At 32.6% G+C, this 15,586-nt stretch overlaps 3 protein-coding genes across 6 annotated transcripts in view; 2 read left to right on the plus strand and 1 right to left on the minus strand.

The window, feature by feature from the left end:
• The first annotated feature begins 2,573 nt into the window (after positions 1-2,573).
• Positions 2,574-6,032, plus strand: LOC111713195 (uncharacterized). 3 transcript variants are annotated; one of them, XM_023488015.1, is made up of 5 exons: positions 2,929-3,049; positions 4,584-4,725; positions 4,941-5,006; positions 5,158-5,202; positions 5,905-6,032. In XM_023488015.1, the coding sequence occupies exons 1-5, from the start codon at positions 2,972-2,974 to the stop codon at positions 5,946-5,948; spliced, it is 375 nt and encodes a 124-aa protein (XP_023343783.1). In that variant the 5' UTR covers positions 2,929-2,971; the 3' UTR covers positions 5,949-6,032. The 3 variants fall into 3 exon arrangements, 2 of the variants coding, with proteins under 2 accessions (XP_023343783.1, XP_023343784.1); XM_023488016.1 differs by lacking the exon at positions 4,941-5,006 and having other exon boundaries at positions 2,931-3,049; XR_002767622.1 differs by lacking the exons at positions 4,584-4,725; positions 4,941-5,006; positions 5,158-5,202; positions 5,905-6,032 and adding an exon at positions 4,047-4,097 and having other exon boundaries at positions 2,574-3,049.
• Positions 6,033-8,485: 2,453 nt separating this feature from the next.
• On the minus strand, positions 8,486-15,511 carry LOC111713188 (uncharacterized). Its single transcript, XM_023488010.1, has 4 exons — positions 14,762-15,511; positions 12,988-13,057; positions 9,847-9,937; positions 8,486-8,745 (listed from the first exon to the last, which is right to left on the minus strand). Exons 1-4 carry the CDS (start codon positions 14,905-14,907, stop codon positions 8,513-8,515), a joined length of 540 nt encoding a protein of 179 aa, XP_023343778.1. The 5' UTR covers positions 14,908-15,511; the 3' UTR covers positions 8,486-8,512.
• Positions 14,128-15,586, plus strand: part of LOC111713190 (uncharacterized) — a 62,377-nt gene continuing 60,918 nt past the window's right edge. The window contains exon 1 of one of the 2 annotated variants that reach the window (XM_023488011.1): positions 14,128-14,313. Coding sequence is in view for 1 of the 2 variants with exons in the window: in XM_023488013.1 (XP_023343781.1) it covers positions 14,239-14,313 (75 nt within the window). In the remaining variant the exon portion in view is untranslated. The remainder of the gene's footprint in view (positions 14,314-15,586) is intronic. The other variant, XM_023488013.1, reaches the window with a different exon arrangement.

Here is a 15,586-nt window from a genome sequence, read left to right on the forward strand (position 1 = left end):
AAGTGCTCACCGTAAACGACTTATACCGGGAGAACAATTTAAATGTTTTATCCTAATTTCTTTCCAGATACTATTTCAGCTGTAAGGGGGGGGGGGGATAAGGTAAAAGAGTCAAACTTGGCCAATTGTTTTCCTTTTTAAATATATTTAAATTTCACTTCCGGTATCTGTCGTTGCCACGCAATTACGGCGAAAATATAAATAGATGTTGAAGTGTTCCAAAATGAACAATGAGCAATCCCTGTTTTATCAAGTTTTAAACAACAAAATATAGATATAGTTTTGATACTCTGAGATCAGTTTATCTGTATCATTTATTTAAACTTTAACTAATCTTTTACTTATACTAATACTTTTCTTATCTATCCTACTTTATAAAATCTTTGATATTGAATGTTCGTTTTGTTTATATATTTCAGTGTATCGACAACTAAAACAATGTTCTAAGATACTTTAAAAAAACTACAGAAAATATTTAGACTACGATTATGTTATGAATTTATACCATTAACCTAAATGTACTTATATAATAATTGCATAAACATGTATAGAGTAACCCTAGTTGAAAATGAATAAAATGATATTTTGTGAAATTACTTTTTAATATAAACGAACTAAAAACTATAATAAGTGATTGATTAAAAAAGGATAGTTTCAACTTACATCCACATAGATATTAAAAAAGTAAAAATAATTTACACACCTTGTTATGTTCCTTTCTCACACACGTACACTTTCACTTGTTTCACGTCACTGAGATACACACACCGGTCAGCCTTAATTTTGTCCTTTTTTATACTCAGTTCCTGCTATGACGTGGATCTTTTAGCTGTGATTGGTGTTTTTTCTCGTACGTCAGAACTGAGTATTTTTTACGAGGCTTGTTTGAAAGTATGTTGTTGTATTGGGTGTGTTTGGCGTGGGCAGTAGGTGTGACCAAGAATTTTTTGCAAAATATGAACTCAAAAAGTTAAAACATGCATACAGTAGGTTCTGACAGGCTTTTTGTTTTCCGTTTAAAATGGTGGCAGATTGAAAAATATTAAATTCACAATATAAACAAAATACGATAGTTCCCATCTCTGATATCATTAAATCCAAACACTTCTCATAAAAAAGTTTTATTGATCAGTTTTGAAAACAAAAATGTTACAGGGTTCAAAAAACCACGTGGAGTTAAGAAATGGAAACTCCACGTGGAGTCAAGCCTTGGAACCAAAATAATCCATGTGGAGTAAAGCCTTGGAACCTAAATAGTCCATGTGGAGTCAAACCTTGGAACCTAAATTGTCTATGTGGAGTCAAGCCTTGGAACCTAAATAATCCATGTGGAGTCAAACCTTGGAACCCAAATAATACACGTGGAGTCAAGTCTGGGAACCCAAATAATCCACGTGGAGTCAATTATTAGAGATGAGTGGGGTTCAGGTTAGAGATGAGTAGGGTTCAGGTTAGAGATGAGTAGGGTTAAGGTTAGAGATGAGTAGGGTTCAGGTTAGAGATGAGTAGGGTTCAGGGTAGGAATGATGAGTAGGGTTTAGGGTAGGAATGATGTGTAGGGTTCAGGGAAGGAATGATGAGTAGGGTTCAGGGTAGGGTTCAGGTTAAAGATGAGTAGGGTTCAGGTTAGAGATGAGTAGGGTTTAGGTTAGAGATGAATAGGGTTTAGGTTAGAGATGAGTAGGGTTAAGGGTAGAGATGAGTAGGGGTAGGTTTCAGGTTAGAGATAAGTAGGGTTCAGGTTAGAAATGAGTAGGGTTCAGGTTAGAGGTGAGTAGGGTTCAGGTTAGAGATGAGTAGCGTTCAGGTTAGAGATGAGTAGGGTTCAGGGTAGGAATGATGAGTAGGGTTTAGGGTAGGAATGATGTGTAGGGTTCAGGGAAGGAATGATGAGTAGGGTTCAGGGTAGGAATGATGAGTAGGGTTCACGTTAGATATGAGTAGGGTTCAAGGTAGGAATGATGAGTAGGGTTTAGGGCAGGAATGATGAGTAGGGTTCACATTAGAGATGAATAGGGTTCAGGTTAGAGATGAGTAGGATTCAGGTTAGAGATGAATAGGGTTCAGGTTAGGAATGATGAGTAGGGTTCAGGTTAGGAATGATGAGTAGGGTTCACGTTAGAGATGAGTAGGGTTTAGGTTAGGAATATTGAGTAGGGTTCAGGTTAGAGATGAGTAGGGTCAGGATAGGAATGATGATTAGGGTTCATGTTGGATAGATTTCTTCTTAAACCACAGTAATCCAAAGGTTGCAAGTTATCAAGCTAAAATTAAAGACTTATCTTCAACATTGTGGACCTACTTCCCAATTTAAGTTCTACACTTTTAAGATCAGATTCTTTACTTTTTTAGACTTCCTGAAACATTTATTATTTTATTTTTTGTTGAAAATTTAGTTTTTGGTCAGAGTCCAGTTGTGTGGTTCGAATTCATCTTAGATCAGATTCTCTTTATATCGGATTTAAGAGATGGTATGAAAACTGACAGAGAGGAAACCTACCAAAGCAAAATTACGACCAAAGTATTGTGAAGTTTAAGAATAATATCGAGTAGTTTAATCTAAGATATAAAATGGTAGTACTGTGGAGACCCTGGATTACCAGCTGATTCCCGGAAGCTCTGAAGACCAAACCAAACATATTTAGTTCAGTTCGTTTTTAGATGTTGTAAGTTAGAGACAAAAATATATATATCAGTCCGTTTATATCTTTGTTAGTTTGCGTCGCTACAGTACAACCTTTAAGCCAGTTTTCTATATTTCATAAGAACGGGTGCCTTAGATTCAGGTCTAGCTAATTTTTTAAATTCTTTTTCTCCACGTGAAATTATGAATGCTGTAATATCCAAAATCATATTTTTACAACACTATTAAAACCCTTATGTTATTGAATAATAACAGAATTTCTTCATTAAATAGTTTTCATGGTACACTTGTTTAAACTCTGATTTCATTCCAATCCTGAACTCCAAGATGAAAACTACTCTTCTAGTTCTCTTCTTCATCTCTACTATTGGATATACTCTATCCCTGCAGTGCTGCCCGGCACAGGTGAGAGTTAGCCTAATAGCAACTATTTTTTTCCAATCTTAACTTTTTAAATTTTGATTTTTAATCCTCATTTTTAACCATGTAATCTTAGGATTCACAAGAATACCACCAGATATTTACAACATTTGAAGACCTTCTAAGTTCTAACCTGTATAAATAACAAATCTTACAGCTTTTTGTCTTTCCGAAACAAATTGGTTTGGTTTTACCGAGAAGCTGCTTTTAGTACAAGAACTTAAAAGAAAAGTTCAAATCAAATTATTGTGAACTATTCTCTTTATGGTTAAATAAATTTCTCCCTTTGATTTGTAATCCTTATCAATCTTTTCCATTCTGCTCATTTACTATAGGCTTTTGAGGCACTATTAAAAATTGTTGCTTGGTACTTCGCAATTTTTAATCATTCTCAAATTTTCGAGGATTTTTCAATTTCAATTTACTTATTTTCAAAAATGATAAATGGCAACATTTTTTTAAAGACAAAATTTGTGATTATCCATAACTCCGCCCTGGGGTCATATGAGAATTTTTTTAGGATTCATTTGAGACATATAAAACGTTTTAATTAAGTATAATTACTGAGTTTGAGCGCAAAGTTGATGTTCAAAATCATCTATGTTTGGGTGGTTAAGTTTTAAGAATCTATTTTTTTAAACAATGAAACATTACAGAAACCAATAACTGAATAAGATAACTTATTTTCGATGATAGTTAATTTTTATTTTCTTAAACTGTTCCTAAACAAATAATTAGTTGGTCCGGCCGTTTGGCCAGCTATAGCTGACATATATACACATATATATATATATATATGGGCAAAGAGCTTTATTATTTTGATTGAAATTGATGGGAAACTATGCTTTTCAGGACCTACTTGTGGAACCTACTTGTTCCATGAAATGTATTGAATACTATATATAGGAAGTAGCTGGAGATTATGGTGATGTAAGATGTGGAACCTACTTGATACATGAAATGTATTGAATACTATATATAGGAAGTAGCTGGAGATGATGGTGATGTAAGATGTGGAACCTACTTGTTACATGAAATGTATTGAATACTATATATAGGAAGTAGCTGGAGATGATGGTGATGTAAGATGTGGAACCTACTTGTTGCATGAAATGTATTGAATACTATATATATAGGAAGTAGCTGGAGATGATGGTGATGTAAGATGTGGAACCTACTTGTTGCATGAAATGTATTGAATACTATATGTATAGGAAGTAGCTGGAGATGATGGTGATGTAAGATGTGGAACCTACTTGTTGCATTAAATGTATTGAATACTATATATAGGAAGTATCTGGAGATGACGTGATGTAAAATGTGGTACCTACTTGTTACATGAAATGTAATGAATACTATATATAGGAAGTAGCTGATGATGATGGTGATGTAAGATGTGGAACCTACTTGTTGCATGAAATGTATTGAATACTATATATAGGAAGTATCTGGAGTTGATGGTGATGTAAGATGTATGGAACCTACTTGTTGCATGAAATGTATTGAATACTATATATAGGAAGTAGCTGGAGATGATGGTGATGTAAGATGTGGAACCTACTTGTTGCATAAAAAGTACACTAATACTACCAACAATGCATCTGCAGTTGAAGCTGGATGCCATGATGGATGTATCTACACCAAGATTAATGATCGCTCAGGTATAGGAATTGAGTTTTTGTCACACACTCAAATATTCTAATACTTTTATCTTTGCAACCAGATGGTGTAAACCTTTGATATTAAAAACTTAGAATTCTTATCTAAGGTCTACAACATTGGATTACTAAGATATAGGATTTAGAAAATCAGAGTTTGCAATATTATTGCAATCCAATGTCGTAGATTTTAGATATATTTCAAACTATGAATTCAGGAAGATCAAGATACCTCTTTTGTTCAAAAAAAAACTGTTTTTCCAATATTGGCACCCAGAGAATAGGTATTAGATGGTATGAAATTCTAATTTTAAACAATGTTTTATTTAAATTCAATTTGATTGAACAAATTCCATAAATCATTATTACATTGCTTTTAAAATCTAAATTGCACTCCACATTTGAATTTGATTAAACATATATTACATTGTTTAGGGGCTTTGTATTGTTTTGGAAATGGAGATCTGACTTCTTTTTGCCGTAAGTTTTTATTTAAATATTTTACCAAATTATTGTGTACTTTATCCCTCATGGTCACTTCAAAGTAAATTTTATTATAGAAGTGCTGTAAAGTAATCTTCTTGTAATGATATTAAACTGTATATTTTGTCTGAATGTTAGAAAGTTCAATGGTTCTAAGATTTTCTTTAAAAAATCTAGAATATTTCTGTAATTTTTTTCTAAATTTAATTTAATTTCTTATATTTAATAAACTAATTTTGATTTTTTTGCTTTTTTGAAAATTTAGTTTTTATTTATCAAATCTGTAGAATTTTTTTTTGATTGAATTAAAAATGAAGTCTTTCTTAGAATATGTTTTGTCCCTTGCTAAAGCTGAGTACAAAATATTATAGAAAAAGCCTTGAACCTTCTTGATAAAGATAAAATTTCTGTCCAAAAACGTTATAGCACTGCAAACCAAATAATTATAAATAATTAATGCGAAAAACCACAGAACTTTACTGTTTAAAACATTGTTTATGATTTTTTTATCGTGCCTTTTGATATTGAGAATTTTCCCCATAGAATTTAGTTTCCGAAGCCAAAGATAAAAATTTTAATATTTTTAATCCATTGGTAAAGCAATAATCCATATCTTTCACAGCCGACTCTTTAATGTCTAATGTCCGACCATAACAAATAAAATGTATGTTTTTGCACAGATTAAGATATTATTTTCAGTTCCTGATGCAAGCCCAAGATGGAGGTTCGGGAATGATTACTAAAAATTTCAGTCATCTGATTTTCACCTTTGAAATTTTTAACTATTACATATAAATTTAGAATAAAGGTTTTTAGCATTTTTAAAATTGATTTCAAAGTTGAGGTTTTCAGATATTAAAGAGAAATTTAATTTGATTAAATTTGAATTTTTCACTTATATTTGGAACACAAAAATCTAAATCTAAATGGGGTTTATAATAGATATAAGTTAAGAATAGATAAGAAAAGATAAGAAAAGAAAAGATAAGATAAGATAAGTTAATATAAGAAAAGATAAGATAAGATAAGATAAGATAAGATAAGATAAAATAATATAAGAAAAGATAAAATAAGATAAGATAAGTAAAGATATATTAAGATAAGATAAGATACGAAGTAACTATCTGGTATTTGACCACTATATACCTGTAACTACCAATGAGTTGACTATCTGGTATTTGACAACTATAAACCTGTAACTACCAATGAGTTGACTATCTGGTCTTTGGCCACTATATACATGTAACTACCAATGAGTTGACTATCTGATATTTGACCACTTTATATCTGTAACTACCAATGAGTTGACTATCTGGTATTTGACCTCTGTAAACCTGTAACTACAAATGAGTTGATTATCTGGTATTTGACCACTTTATACCTGTAACTACCAATGAGTTGACTATCCGAGATTTGACGACTATATACTTAAAACTACCAATGAGTTGATTATCTGATATTTGACCACTATTGTTAAACCTTAGGTCTAATTAAATGATGCATGGTGGGGTTTGAAAATGTTTATTGGTAAAAACTTGTTACGGAATATATGGGAGCGTTATTACTGTGTAGTTAGTTGCTGTGGGGAAATTTAGGGAGCTTCTCAACTGCAGGTGTAGATAAACCGTTAGAGCTTTTTGGAGCAAAACTGTAGAAGGCTGCTTCTTTAGGGAGTTGCTTGAAGCTGCAGGTGTAGATGAACCTTTAGAACCTTTTTGTTGGTACAGAGTTGGTTTGGAACTCCGGAGCTGCTCAAGGAATGGTTACAACTGATGATATCATGTTTTCCAGATTTCAATGTTAGATTTAAGGCGCAGTTTTAACCTTAAGTCTATACTTAGAAATACACAGTGCTCACAGGATGTTCACAAAAAATACAAACATATAAATACATTTTAACTATTCATAAAAGCACAAATATCAAATCTTAAATAATCTGTTACATTCGTTTGTGAATTTTACAAAAAAGTAGTTTTAGTTTATGTAAAAACCCAACAGAGTTCCCATATACAGAAATAATTGATTCCAACCATGATCTGATATTCTTTGTTAAAAATACGCACTTTGAACTCCATTACACTATATACCTGTAACTACCAGTGAGTTGACTATCTGATATTTGGTCACTATAAACCTGTAACTACCAATGAGTTAACTATTTGATATTTGACCACTATATACCTGTAACTACCAATGAGTTAACTGTCTGGTATTTGACCACTATATACCAGTAACTACCAATAAGTTGACTATCTGATATTTGGCCACTATATACCATTAACTACCAATGAGTTAACTATCTGGTATTTGGCCACTATATACCTATAATTACCAATGAGTTGACTATCTGGTATTTGGCCACTATATACCTGTAACTACCAATGAGTTGATTATCTGATATTTTACCACTATATACCTGTAACTACAAATGAGTTAAATATCTGGTATTTGACCACTATATACCTGTTACTACCAATGAGTTGATTATCTGATATTTGACCACTATATACCTGTATTTACCAATGAGTTGATTATCTGATATTTTACCACTATATACCTGTAACTACCACTGAGTTAATTATCTGGTAATTTGCCACTATATACCTGTGACTACCAATGAGTTGTCTATCTGATATTTGGCCACTATTTACCTGTAACTACCAATGAGTTAACTATATGGTATTTGGCCACTTTATACCTGTAACTACCAATGAGTTAATTATCTGGTATTTGACCACTATATACCTGTAACTACCAATGAGTTGTTTATCTGATATTTGAGCACTATATACCTGTAACTACCAATGAGTTGACTATCTGATATTAGACCACTATATACCTGTAACTACTTATGAGTTGACTATTGCCATTAGACCACTATATATCTGTAACTACCAATAAGTTGACTATCTGATATTTGACCACTATATACCTGTACCTGTAACTACCAATGAATTAACTATCTGGTATTTGGCCACTATATACATGTAACTACCAATAAGGTGACTATCTGGTATTTAGCCAAATATATGCCTGTAACTACCAATGAGTGAACTATCTGATATTTGACCACTATATACCTGTATCTACCAATGAGTTAACTATCTGATATGTGACCACAATATACCTGTAACTACCAATGAATTAACTATCTGGTATTTGACCACTGTATACCTGTAACTACCAATGAGTTGACTATCTTATATTTGGCCACTATATACCTGTAACTACCAATGAGTTGATTATCTAATATTTGACACTGTATACCTATTTACTACCAATGAGTTGACTATCTGGTATTTGGCCACTATATACCTGTAACTACCAATGAGTTGACTATCTGATATTTGGCCACCAGGTCGAATGATAATGGTTTCCTTCCCGGAAATATGGAAGGAGTGAGTATAGATACTAGACTGGATATAAGAGCTTGATGCAAGGATAAGCTACAAACATATATCAGCTGGAACAGGTTCGAACCAAGCAGGAGCAGAATCGTTATAACTCCAACCCAACCTGGGACCAGGGAGAATACCAACCCTGAACAAAATTATATATAATTTTGTAATAAATTAAAGGAACTGAGTCTTTGAAATATCTATGTATTATAGTTTGAAATATCTAAGATCTACGACATTGGAGTTTCCATTATGTAGTTATTACAAAATTAGAGTTTGTGGCAAAGACTTAAATCTTTAAAAGACATTTTCAACGTAATTAAGAGTTACCCATAATTAACTCTATTCTCAGGCTGATGTCTGGTTTACCCAAAATAGTTCGGGGGGGGGGGATGTCCCGGGGATCCCCCCTTTATATCCTTATTGTGATACAAATTTATAACGTTTGATACATCTTAGAAAGCCTTTGGGTTCTGCTTAAACAATCTGCCAAAAAAATTGCAAATTTTCCAAATTCCAAATATTTATTGCAAGTTATAAAAGCAAAAATTTTACAAAACAAAATGTGCGCTATTTTGAAAAACACCTAAAACGGTGAATTCAAATATTTGCAATATTTTCAAAAACTTAATTTGTATTCAAGGAAAACTAAAGATTATGTGGAAAATTGAGTAAACAGTATCTTGGCTTAATAAAATTAACCTAAAGAAATCCCTCTGAAGATTATGTGGGAAATTGAGTAAACAGTATCTTGGCTTAATAAAACTAACCTAATGAAATCACTCTTAAGATTATGTGGAAAAATGAGTAAACAGTATCTTGGCCTAATAAAACTAACCTAATGAAATCCCTCTGAAGATTATGTGGAAAATTGAGTAAACAGTCTCTTGGCTTAATAAAAACTAACCTAAAGAAATCCCCCTGAAGATTATGTGGAAAATTGAGTAAACAGTATCTTGGCTTAATAAAAACTAACCTAATGAAATCCCTCTGAAGATTATGTGGAAAATTGAGTAAACTGTCTCTTGGCTTAATAAAACTAACCTAAAGAAATCCCCCTGAAGATTATCTGGAAAATTGAGTAAACAGTCTTTTGGCTTAATAAAAATAAAGAAATCCCCCTGAAGATTATGTGGAAAATTGAGTAAACAGTCTCTTGGCTTAATAAAACTAACCTAAAGAAATCCCCCTGAAGATTATGTGAAAAATTTAGTAAACAGTTTTTTGGCTTAATAAAACTAACCTAAAGAAATCCCCCTGAAGATTATGTGGAAAAGAAAGAATGGACTTGCTCTGAAGTAAGAGGCTGTCACACGAAGAGGTTTCGAAGGAGCCTAAAAAATAAAATACAATAGTCCCTTAAAAATGTTTTAAATTCGTTTGATCTCGATATCCAAAGTGGAAAATTTTTAATTTTACGCAGAATCTGATTGATCTTTTAGTGAAACTACAGCTCTACCAGTTTCACCAGTTCAATTTTAAATCATCTATTCAATTGATACTTCCTTAATCTTTAACTTTAAAATTAGAAAAATAGAGTTTGAAGCCAGCGTTCAGTTACGTTTCGAATTTTTTTTATACAACCATTTTTAGAGAAGAATAAAACATGTTCAATTTAATGGTAATATAAAAACCAAATATCTGCACAAAAATATCATTTTCTACTCTGTAGTACTGTAGGACAGATATCTCAGGTTACAACAGATCAGAGGAATAAACCATTGATGAGAAAGATATCTCAGGTTTACAATAGAATCAGAGATAATCAGAGACACAGCTAGTTCAACTATCTACACCCTCTAATATTCCTGGTGTTTCTATGGTTAAAAACACTGGAGACTCAGAGGATCACTGGAGCTGTATGTATAAAATGCCTTATTTTTCACATTAGCTTTATGTGAGGTAAATAGAAGGTAGTAAAAGTAGTAATAATTTAAATTTATTTTTCATTTTCAAACTACAGTCACTTCCAAGACAAAAACTTAAGCAAGTCTTAAAGAAAAAAAAGAGGCAATTTAAAGATTTTTAAAGTTGAATTTCTTGCTAAATATATTTTTTTTTATCATGATTTTACAAAAAAATCTTATAGTTTTATAAGAAAAGTATCTGCTTACTACCATACATACCTATGTTAATAAAAAATTCACCTATTTTTCAGCAAAAAAAGGCATTTTATACGTTCACTCACTGGAGCTGTAGAACAGACAAGAGAATCAGAGAGATGTGGTTCCACCTCAACACAGCTGGTTCATCTACCTACACGCTCCAACAATCCAGGCGTTTCTATGGTTAAAAATATTGGAGACTCCAAGGATCGCTGGTACTATAGAGCAGACAATGGAATCAGAGCAATGTAGTTACACCTCTATACAGCTGGTTCAACTACCTACATGCTCCAACAATCCAGGCGTTTCTATGGTTAGAAATACTGGAGACTCCAAGGATCGCTGGTACTAAAGAGCAGACAATGGAATCAAAGCAATGTAGTTCCACCTCTATACAGCTGGTTCAACTATCTACACACTCTGATATCCCAGGTGTTTCTATGGTTAGAAACACTGGAGACTCCGAGGATTGCTGGAACTATAGAATGGATAATAGAATCAGAGCAATGTAGTTCCACCTCTATACAGCTGGTTCAACTCCCTAAACCCTCTAATATTCCAGGTGTTTCTATGGTTAGAAACACTGGGGACTCAGAAGATAATACAGGCCAATGGATCCAGATCAAGGATATATCAAGTAGATGGGAGATCATGATGGGAGATATAGAGCATACTGTAGAGATGCAGAGCAGACTACAGATCACAGAGATATAGAGCAGACTGTAGATCAACAGAGATGCAGAGCCGACTACAGATAATGTGGATACTGCAGATATTGTAGATACTGTGGATACTGCAGATATTGTGGATACTGCAGATATTGTGGACACTGCAGATATGGAGGATACTGCAGATGCTTTGGGTACTGCAGATATTAGGGATGCTGCAGATACTGTGGATACTGTGGATATTGAGGATACTGCAGATATTGTGGAAGTTGCAGATACTGTGGAGACTAGAGATCCAGAGCAGATTGATAGAAAGCTAGGATGGATCACAAAGATCACCAGCTATATGAACCACAGGAGAACTAGGATGATCATAAATCACCAGTTACAAGTATCACAGGAGAAGATCATAGGTCTGTGGCAGATTGATAGATAGCTAGGATTGATCAGGAGATCACCAGTTACATTATCTATAGAAGGATTAGCTGAGACCACATCTTGTCCAGCAGGGAACAGAGGCTCAGATGAACTACTGAGGGACTCTTCCTATGTAAGAGTTAGTGGAGACTTGCTTAACCGCTGAGAGACTCTTCATATATATAAGAGTTAGTGGAGACTTGCTTAACCGATGAGGGACTCTTCATATATAAGAGTTAGTGGAGACTTGCTTAACTGCTGAGGGACTCTTCATATGTAAGAGTTAGTGGAGACTTGCTTAACCGCTGAGGGACTCTTCCTATGTAAGAGTTAGTGGAGGCTTGCTTTACCACTGAGGGACTCTTCCTATATAAGAGCTAGTGGAGACTGGTTTTACCGCTGAGGGACTCTATATATGGAATATGATTTAATATAAATAGATATTAACAGATATATTTGTGCCAATAAAATGTATATTGCTAAACCCACTTATTCAAGATCTTGAGAGATAGATATAATACACAAGATGAGAGGTTTGGGTAAATTATGAATTGGTACTGGGAATGAAAGTGAAGTCTTGTATTAACCTTCAAAGATGAGGGACAAGGATTGATCTTGATTTCCCTAGGATTTATGTCTGGGATTGTAATGATAACAAAGGATTAAATGTTACACATTTTATTTTAAAAATGTCACACAAGTGGTCAGGCTACCTTGTACCTGGACTAGTCCTAGGTTATTTGAATCATCTCTTGTTTTCAAGCACAATTGATTAAATTCCTTGGTTCAGCTGAGGAACTCCACTCATCAGTTTTAATGCTGTATCTTGTTCCAGATTCGATTTCTTCAATAGTTTGAATTTTTAAAGCATTTTTCTTCACTTCAACAAACTTGTTTACATCTTCGGAAACTGTTGTATGGGACTTGAGATGTTTGAACCCCATGGCAGTTAAGGCTGCTGATTAAAACTCAGATTTAGCGAGTTGATTCATTGATACTCCATCCAAGCAAACTTGGCGCTCAAGCCATTCTCCGGCAGTTTTCTTCGATAATGCAGTTTTTATTGGAAGAAGCTTCAATCCTACTTGTTTTTTCTTTGATAAAGACTGAACTGATTTAAGATGATGTACATGCAAGAAGTAGATGAAGTTTTTTTTTACTTCGAGCATGTGTAGCTGCATTTGTTGCATTTACCCTGGTCTGAATCTGATGGACTGACTGAGTAATGGTCCCAAATAAAATTCTTCCGGGTGGGTGACATTTTCTAAAATAGTAAAAATATAAATTTTATGTAAAAGAGAGGAAAAAAGGAAAAGGAAGCAAAAAAGGGAAAAGAGAGAATGAAAAGAGAATGAAAAGAGAGAAGGAAAAGAGAGAAGAAAAAGAGAGAAGAAAAAGAGAGAAGAAAACGAGAGAAGAAAAAGAGAGAAGCAAAAGAGAGAAGGAAAAGAGAGAAGGAAAAGAGAGAAGGAAAAGAAAGAAGGAAAAGAGAGAAGAAATAGAAAGAAAGAAAAGATAGATGAAAAAGAAAGCAAGAAAAGCGAGAATGAAAAGAGAGAAAGAATAGAAAAAAAGAAGAGAAGGAAGGAAAAGAGATAATGTAAAGAGAGAAGAAAAAGAGAGAAGAAAAAGAGAGATAGAAAAAAAGGAAAATAAAGAGGGTCGGTCATAGCATACAATTTTGTACATAATTTTTAATCATTACTCAGATAGTTTAAAAAAAAATCTGCAAAACTTTAGGCTAATTTTTTAAAAAATTAGTATATATTTAGGTTTACGTTGTATAAAGTCTACAGGGGAAAATCTTGGTATGAGATTTAATGAATGATAAGAAGTAGTTGAACCATATACCACTGATTCAACAGTTAAACAGAAGTAGTTCAATTAAGTCTATATTTAGAATTATATGTATTTGTTAAATTGTTCATATATATTCTTTAAAAGAGTAAGAAAAAGATGAAATAGATAAAATGAATCACTTTATATGATGAAGGCTTAAAGTTGGTAATTATAAACAGATAAAGGTAATTAAACTAGGTTGGACTGATTAAACCACTGAGTAAATAAAGTTCAGATATACTGTAAAGGAACTGATAACCCGTCTCATATTGTTTAAATTCAAAATTCAAAAATAATAATTTTTTTTACAAATTTTAGTTTTTAGATTATAAATATTTTCAACTGAATGAATTCCCAAATCATATTTTAACAATGCTATTAAATAATAATGACATGACTTGTAAGAACTATTTTCATGAAATACTTATCATAAAACACTTGGTTTTTCTCTTATTTCATTCCAATCCTTCCTCTATTGAGTAATGTCCCAAATTATATTTTAACAACACTAATAAAACAGTGATGATATGAGAACTTGTCTTCATTAAATAGTTTTCATGGTACACTTGTTTAAACTCTGATTTCATTCCAATCCTGAACTCCAAGATGAAAACTACCCTTCTAGTTCTCTACTTCATCTCTACTATTGGATATACTCTATCCCAATGCTGCAAGATAAAGGTGAAATTAGGGCTGGACATGTTTTTTCAAATATAAACATATTTTGCTTAATTTTTTTACTAAAAATGTATTTAATAAACGTCAAAAAAGCATAACTACTAGGACCAGATTTTTTGTATCAACTCAAATGACCCCAGGGATGAGTTATAGACTAATTTTTCCAGGGAAAAGTTATCTAAAATCTTCTTATTTTTGTGAATGATCTACAATTGTTGTGTCCAACAGAAATATTATTTAACCAGATTTCAACAACAAGTGTATTTAATGAATTAAGCCAAGCTGTTCAGTAGATAGTTGTTCAAAGAAGACAATTTTTTTTACAATTTCTTCATTTAATTTAGAGTAATTGCATTCTAAATTCCGAAAAGAAAGGGAGATGCACTTGATACCCTAATAAAGCAATCATCCCGACCCTGATACTGTTCAATAAGGATATCTATCTCCTTACTGGGTTTGGTATCTACGAGGCAGACTGTAACTCTTGATCTTCTCTGTAACACTCATAATTGACAGATCAGTTATGTAGAAAGAATTTATTTTAAATCTAAAAAAGGAAAACATTCCATTATAATATAATATAGAACGATAAACCATTTATGTATTTAGATTTACATACAATTAATAGGTAAGTTAGGTTTTTCATAAATCAAAGAATAATCAGATGTGATATGGGACACTCAGTATAACATATATAACACAAGGCAAACCAGGAACAACAAGTAATTATACCTTAATGTAACCCTAACGAATCCAAACTATCAATATTTATTGTTTACTATTTTGTCACAAATCATTTTATTCTGACAAATATACTTGTTCGCTTTCATGCGCATTTAAGCTACAATGCCGGACAAAAATAAAACTGAGAACTAGTTTAAGTGACTTGAAACAAGAGTTGGTTTAAACAGATATATAAACTGTACAATGTACACTATCCCTTGACTTTCTTCCTTATTTACTAAATATATATATATATATATATATAGTAAATAAGGAGAGTTGGTTTAAACTGAGGTAAAAACTGTACACTATCTCTTGAGTCTATTATTTATTTGATAAATATAACCGGGTTTTAATTAAAGTTTATTGTATACAGAGACACAGAAAACATGACCTTATCCAGGGGCCGTCCAGATTCCAACAGGGGATCTTTTGGGACTACTATCAAACAGATCATGACCATTGGTCGCAATACAACCATCTTAATTGATGGTACACATTTATTACATTTATCAATATATAGAAAGTAACTGCAAATGATGGGGATATAAGA

This window comes from Eurytemora carolleeae, unplaced genomic scaffold (assembly GCF_000591075.1).
Source record: "Eurytemora carolleeae unplaced genomic scaffold, Eaff_2.0 scaffold1385, whole genome shotgun sequence".
NCBI lineage: Eukaryota > Metazoa > Arthropoda > Copepoda > Calanoida > Temoridae > Eurytemora > Eurytemora carolleeae.

Bases quoted from the DNA above. Each gene is read 5' to 3' on its own strand.
- LOC111713195 (XM_023488015.1), top strand. From the start codon at position 2,972: ATGAAAACTACTCTTCTAGTTCTCTTCTTCATCTCTACTATTGGATAT. The intron at 4,726-4,940 runs GTATAGGAATTG...CTATGAATTCAG, and splicing joins CAAGATTAATGATCGCTCAG to GAAGATCAAGATACCTCTTT. The intron at 5,007-5,157 runs GTATTAGATGGT...TACATTGTTTAG, and splicing joins TATTGGCACCCAGAGAATAG to GGGCTTTGTATTGTTTTGGA.
- LOC111713188 (XM_023488010.1), bottom strand. From the start codon at position 14,907: ATGGTTTATCGTTCTATATTATATTATAATGGAATGTTTTCCTTTTTT. The intron at 13,058-14,761 runs GTAAGGAGATAG...TTACTATTTTAG, and splicing joins CCTCGTAGATACCAAACCCA to AAAATGTCACCCACCCGGAA. The intron at 8,746-9,846 runs GTTAGTTTTATT...AATTTTGTTCAG, and splicing joins CTTCAGGGGGATTTCTTTAG to GGTTGGTATTCTCCCTGGTC.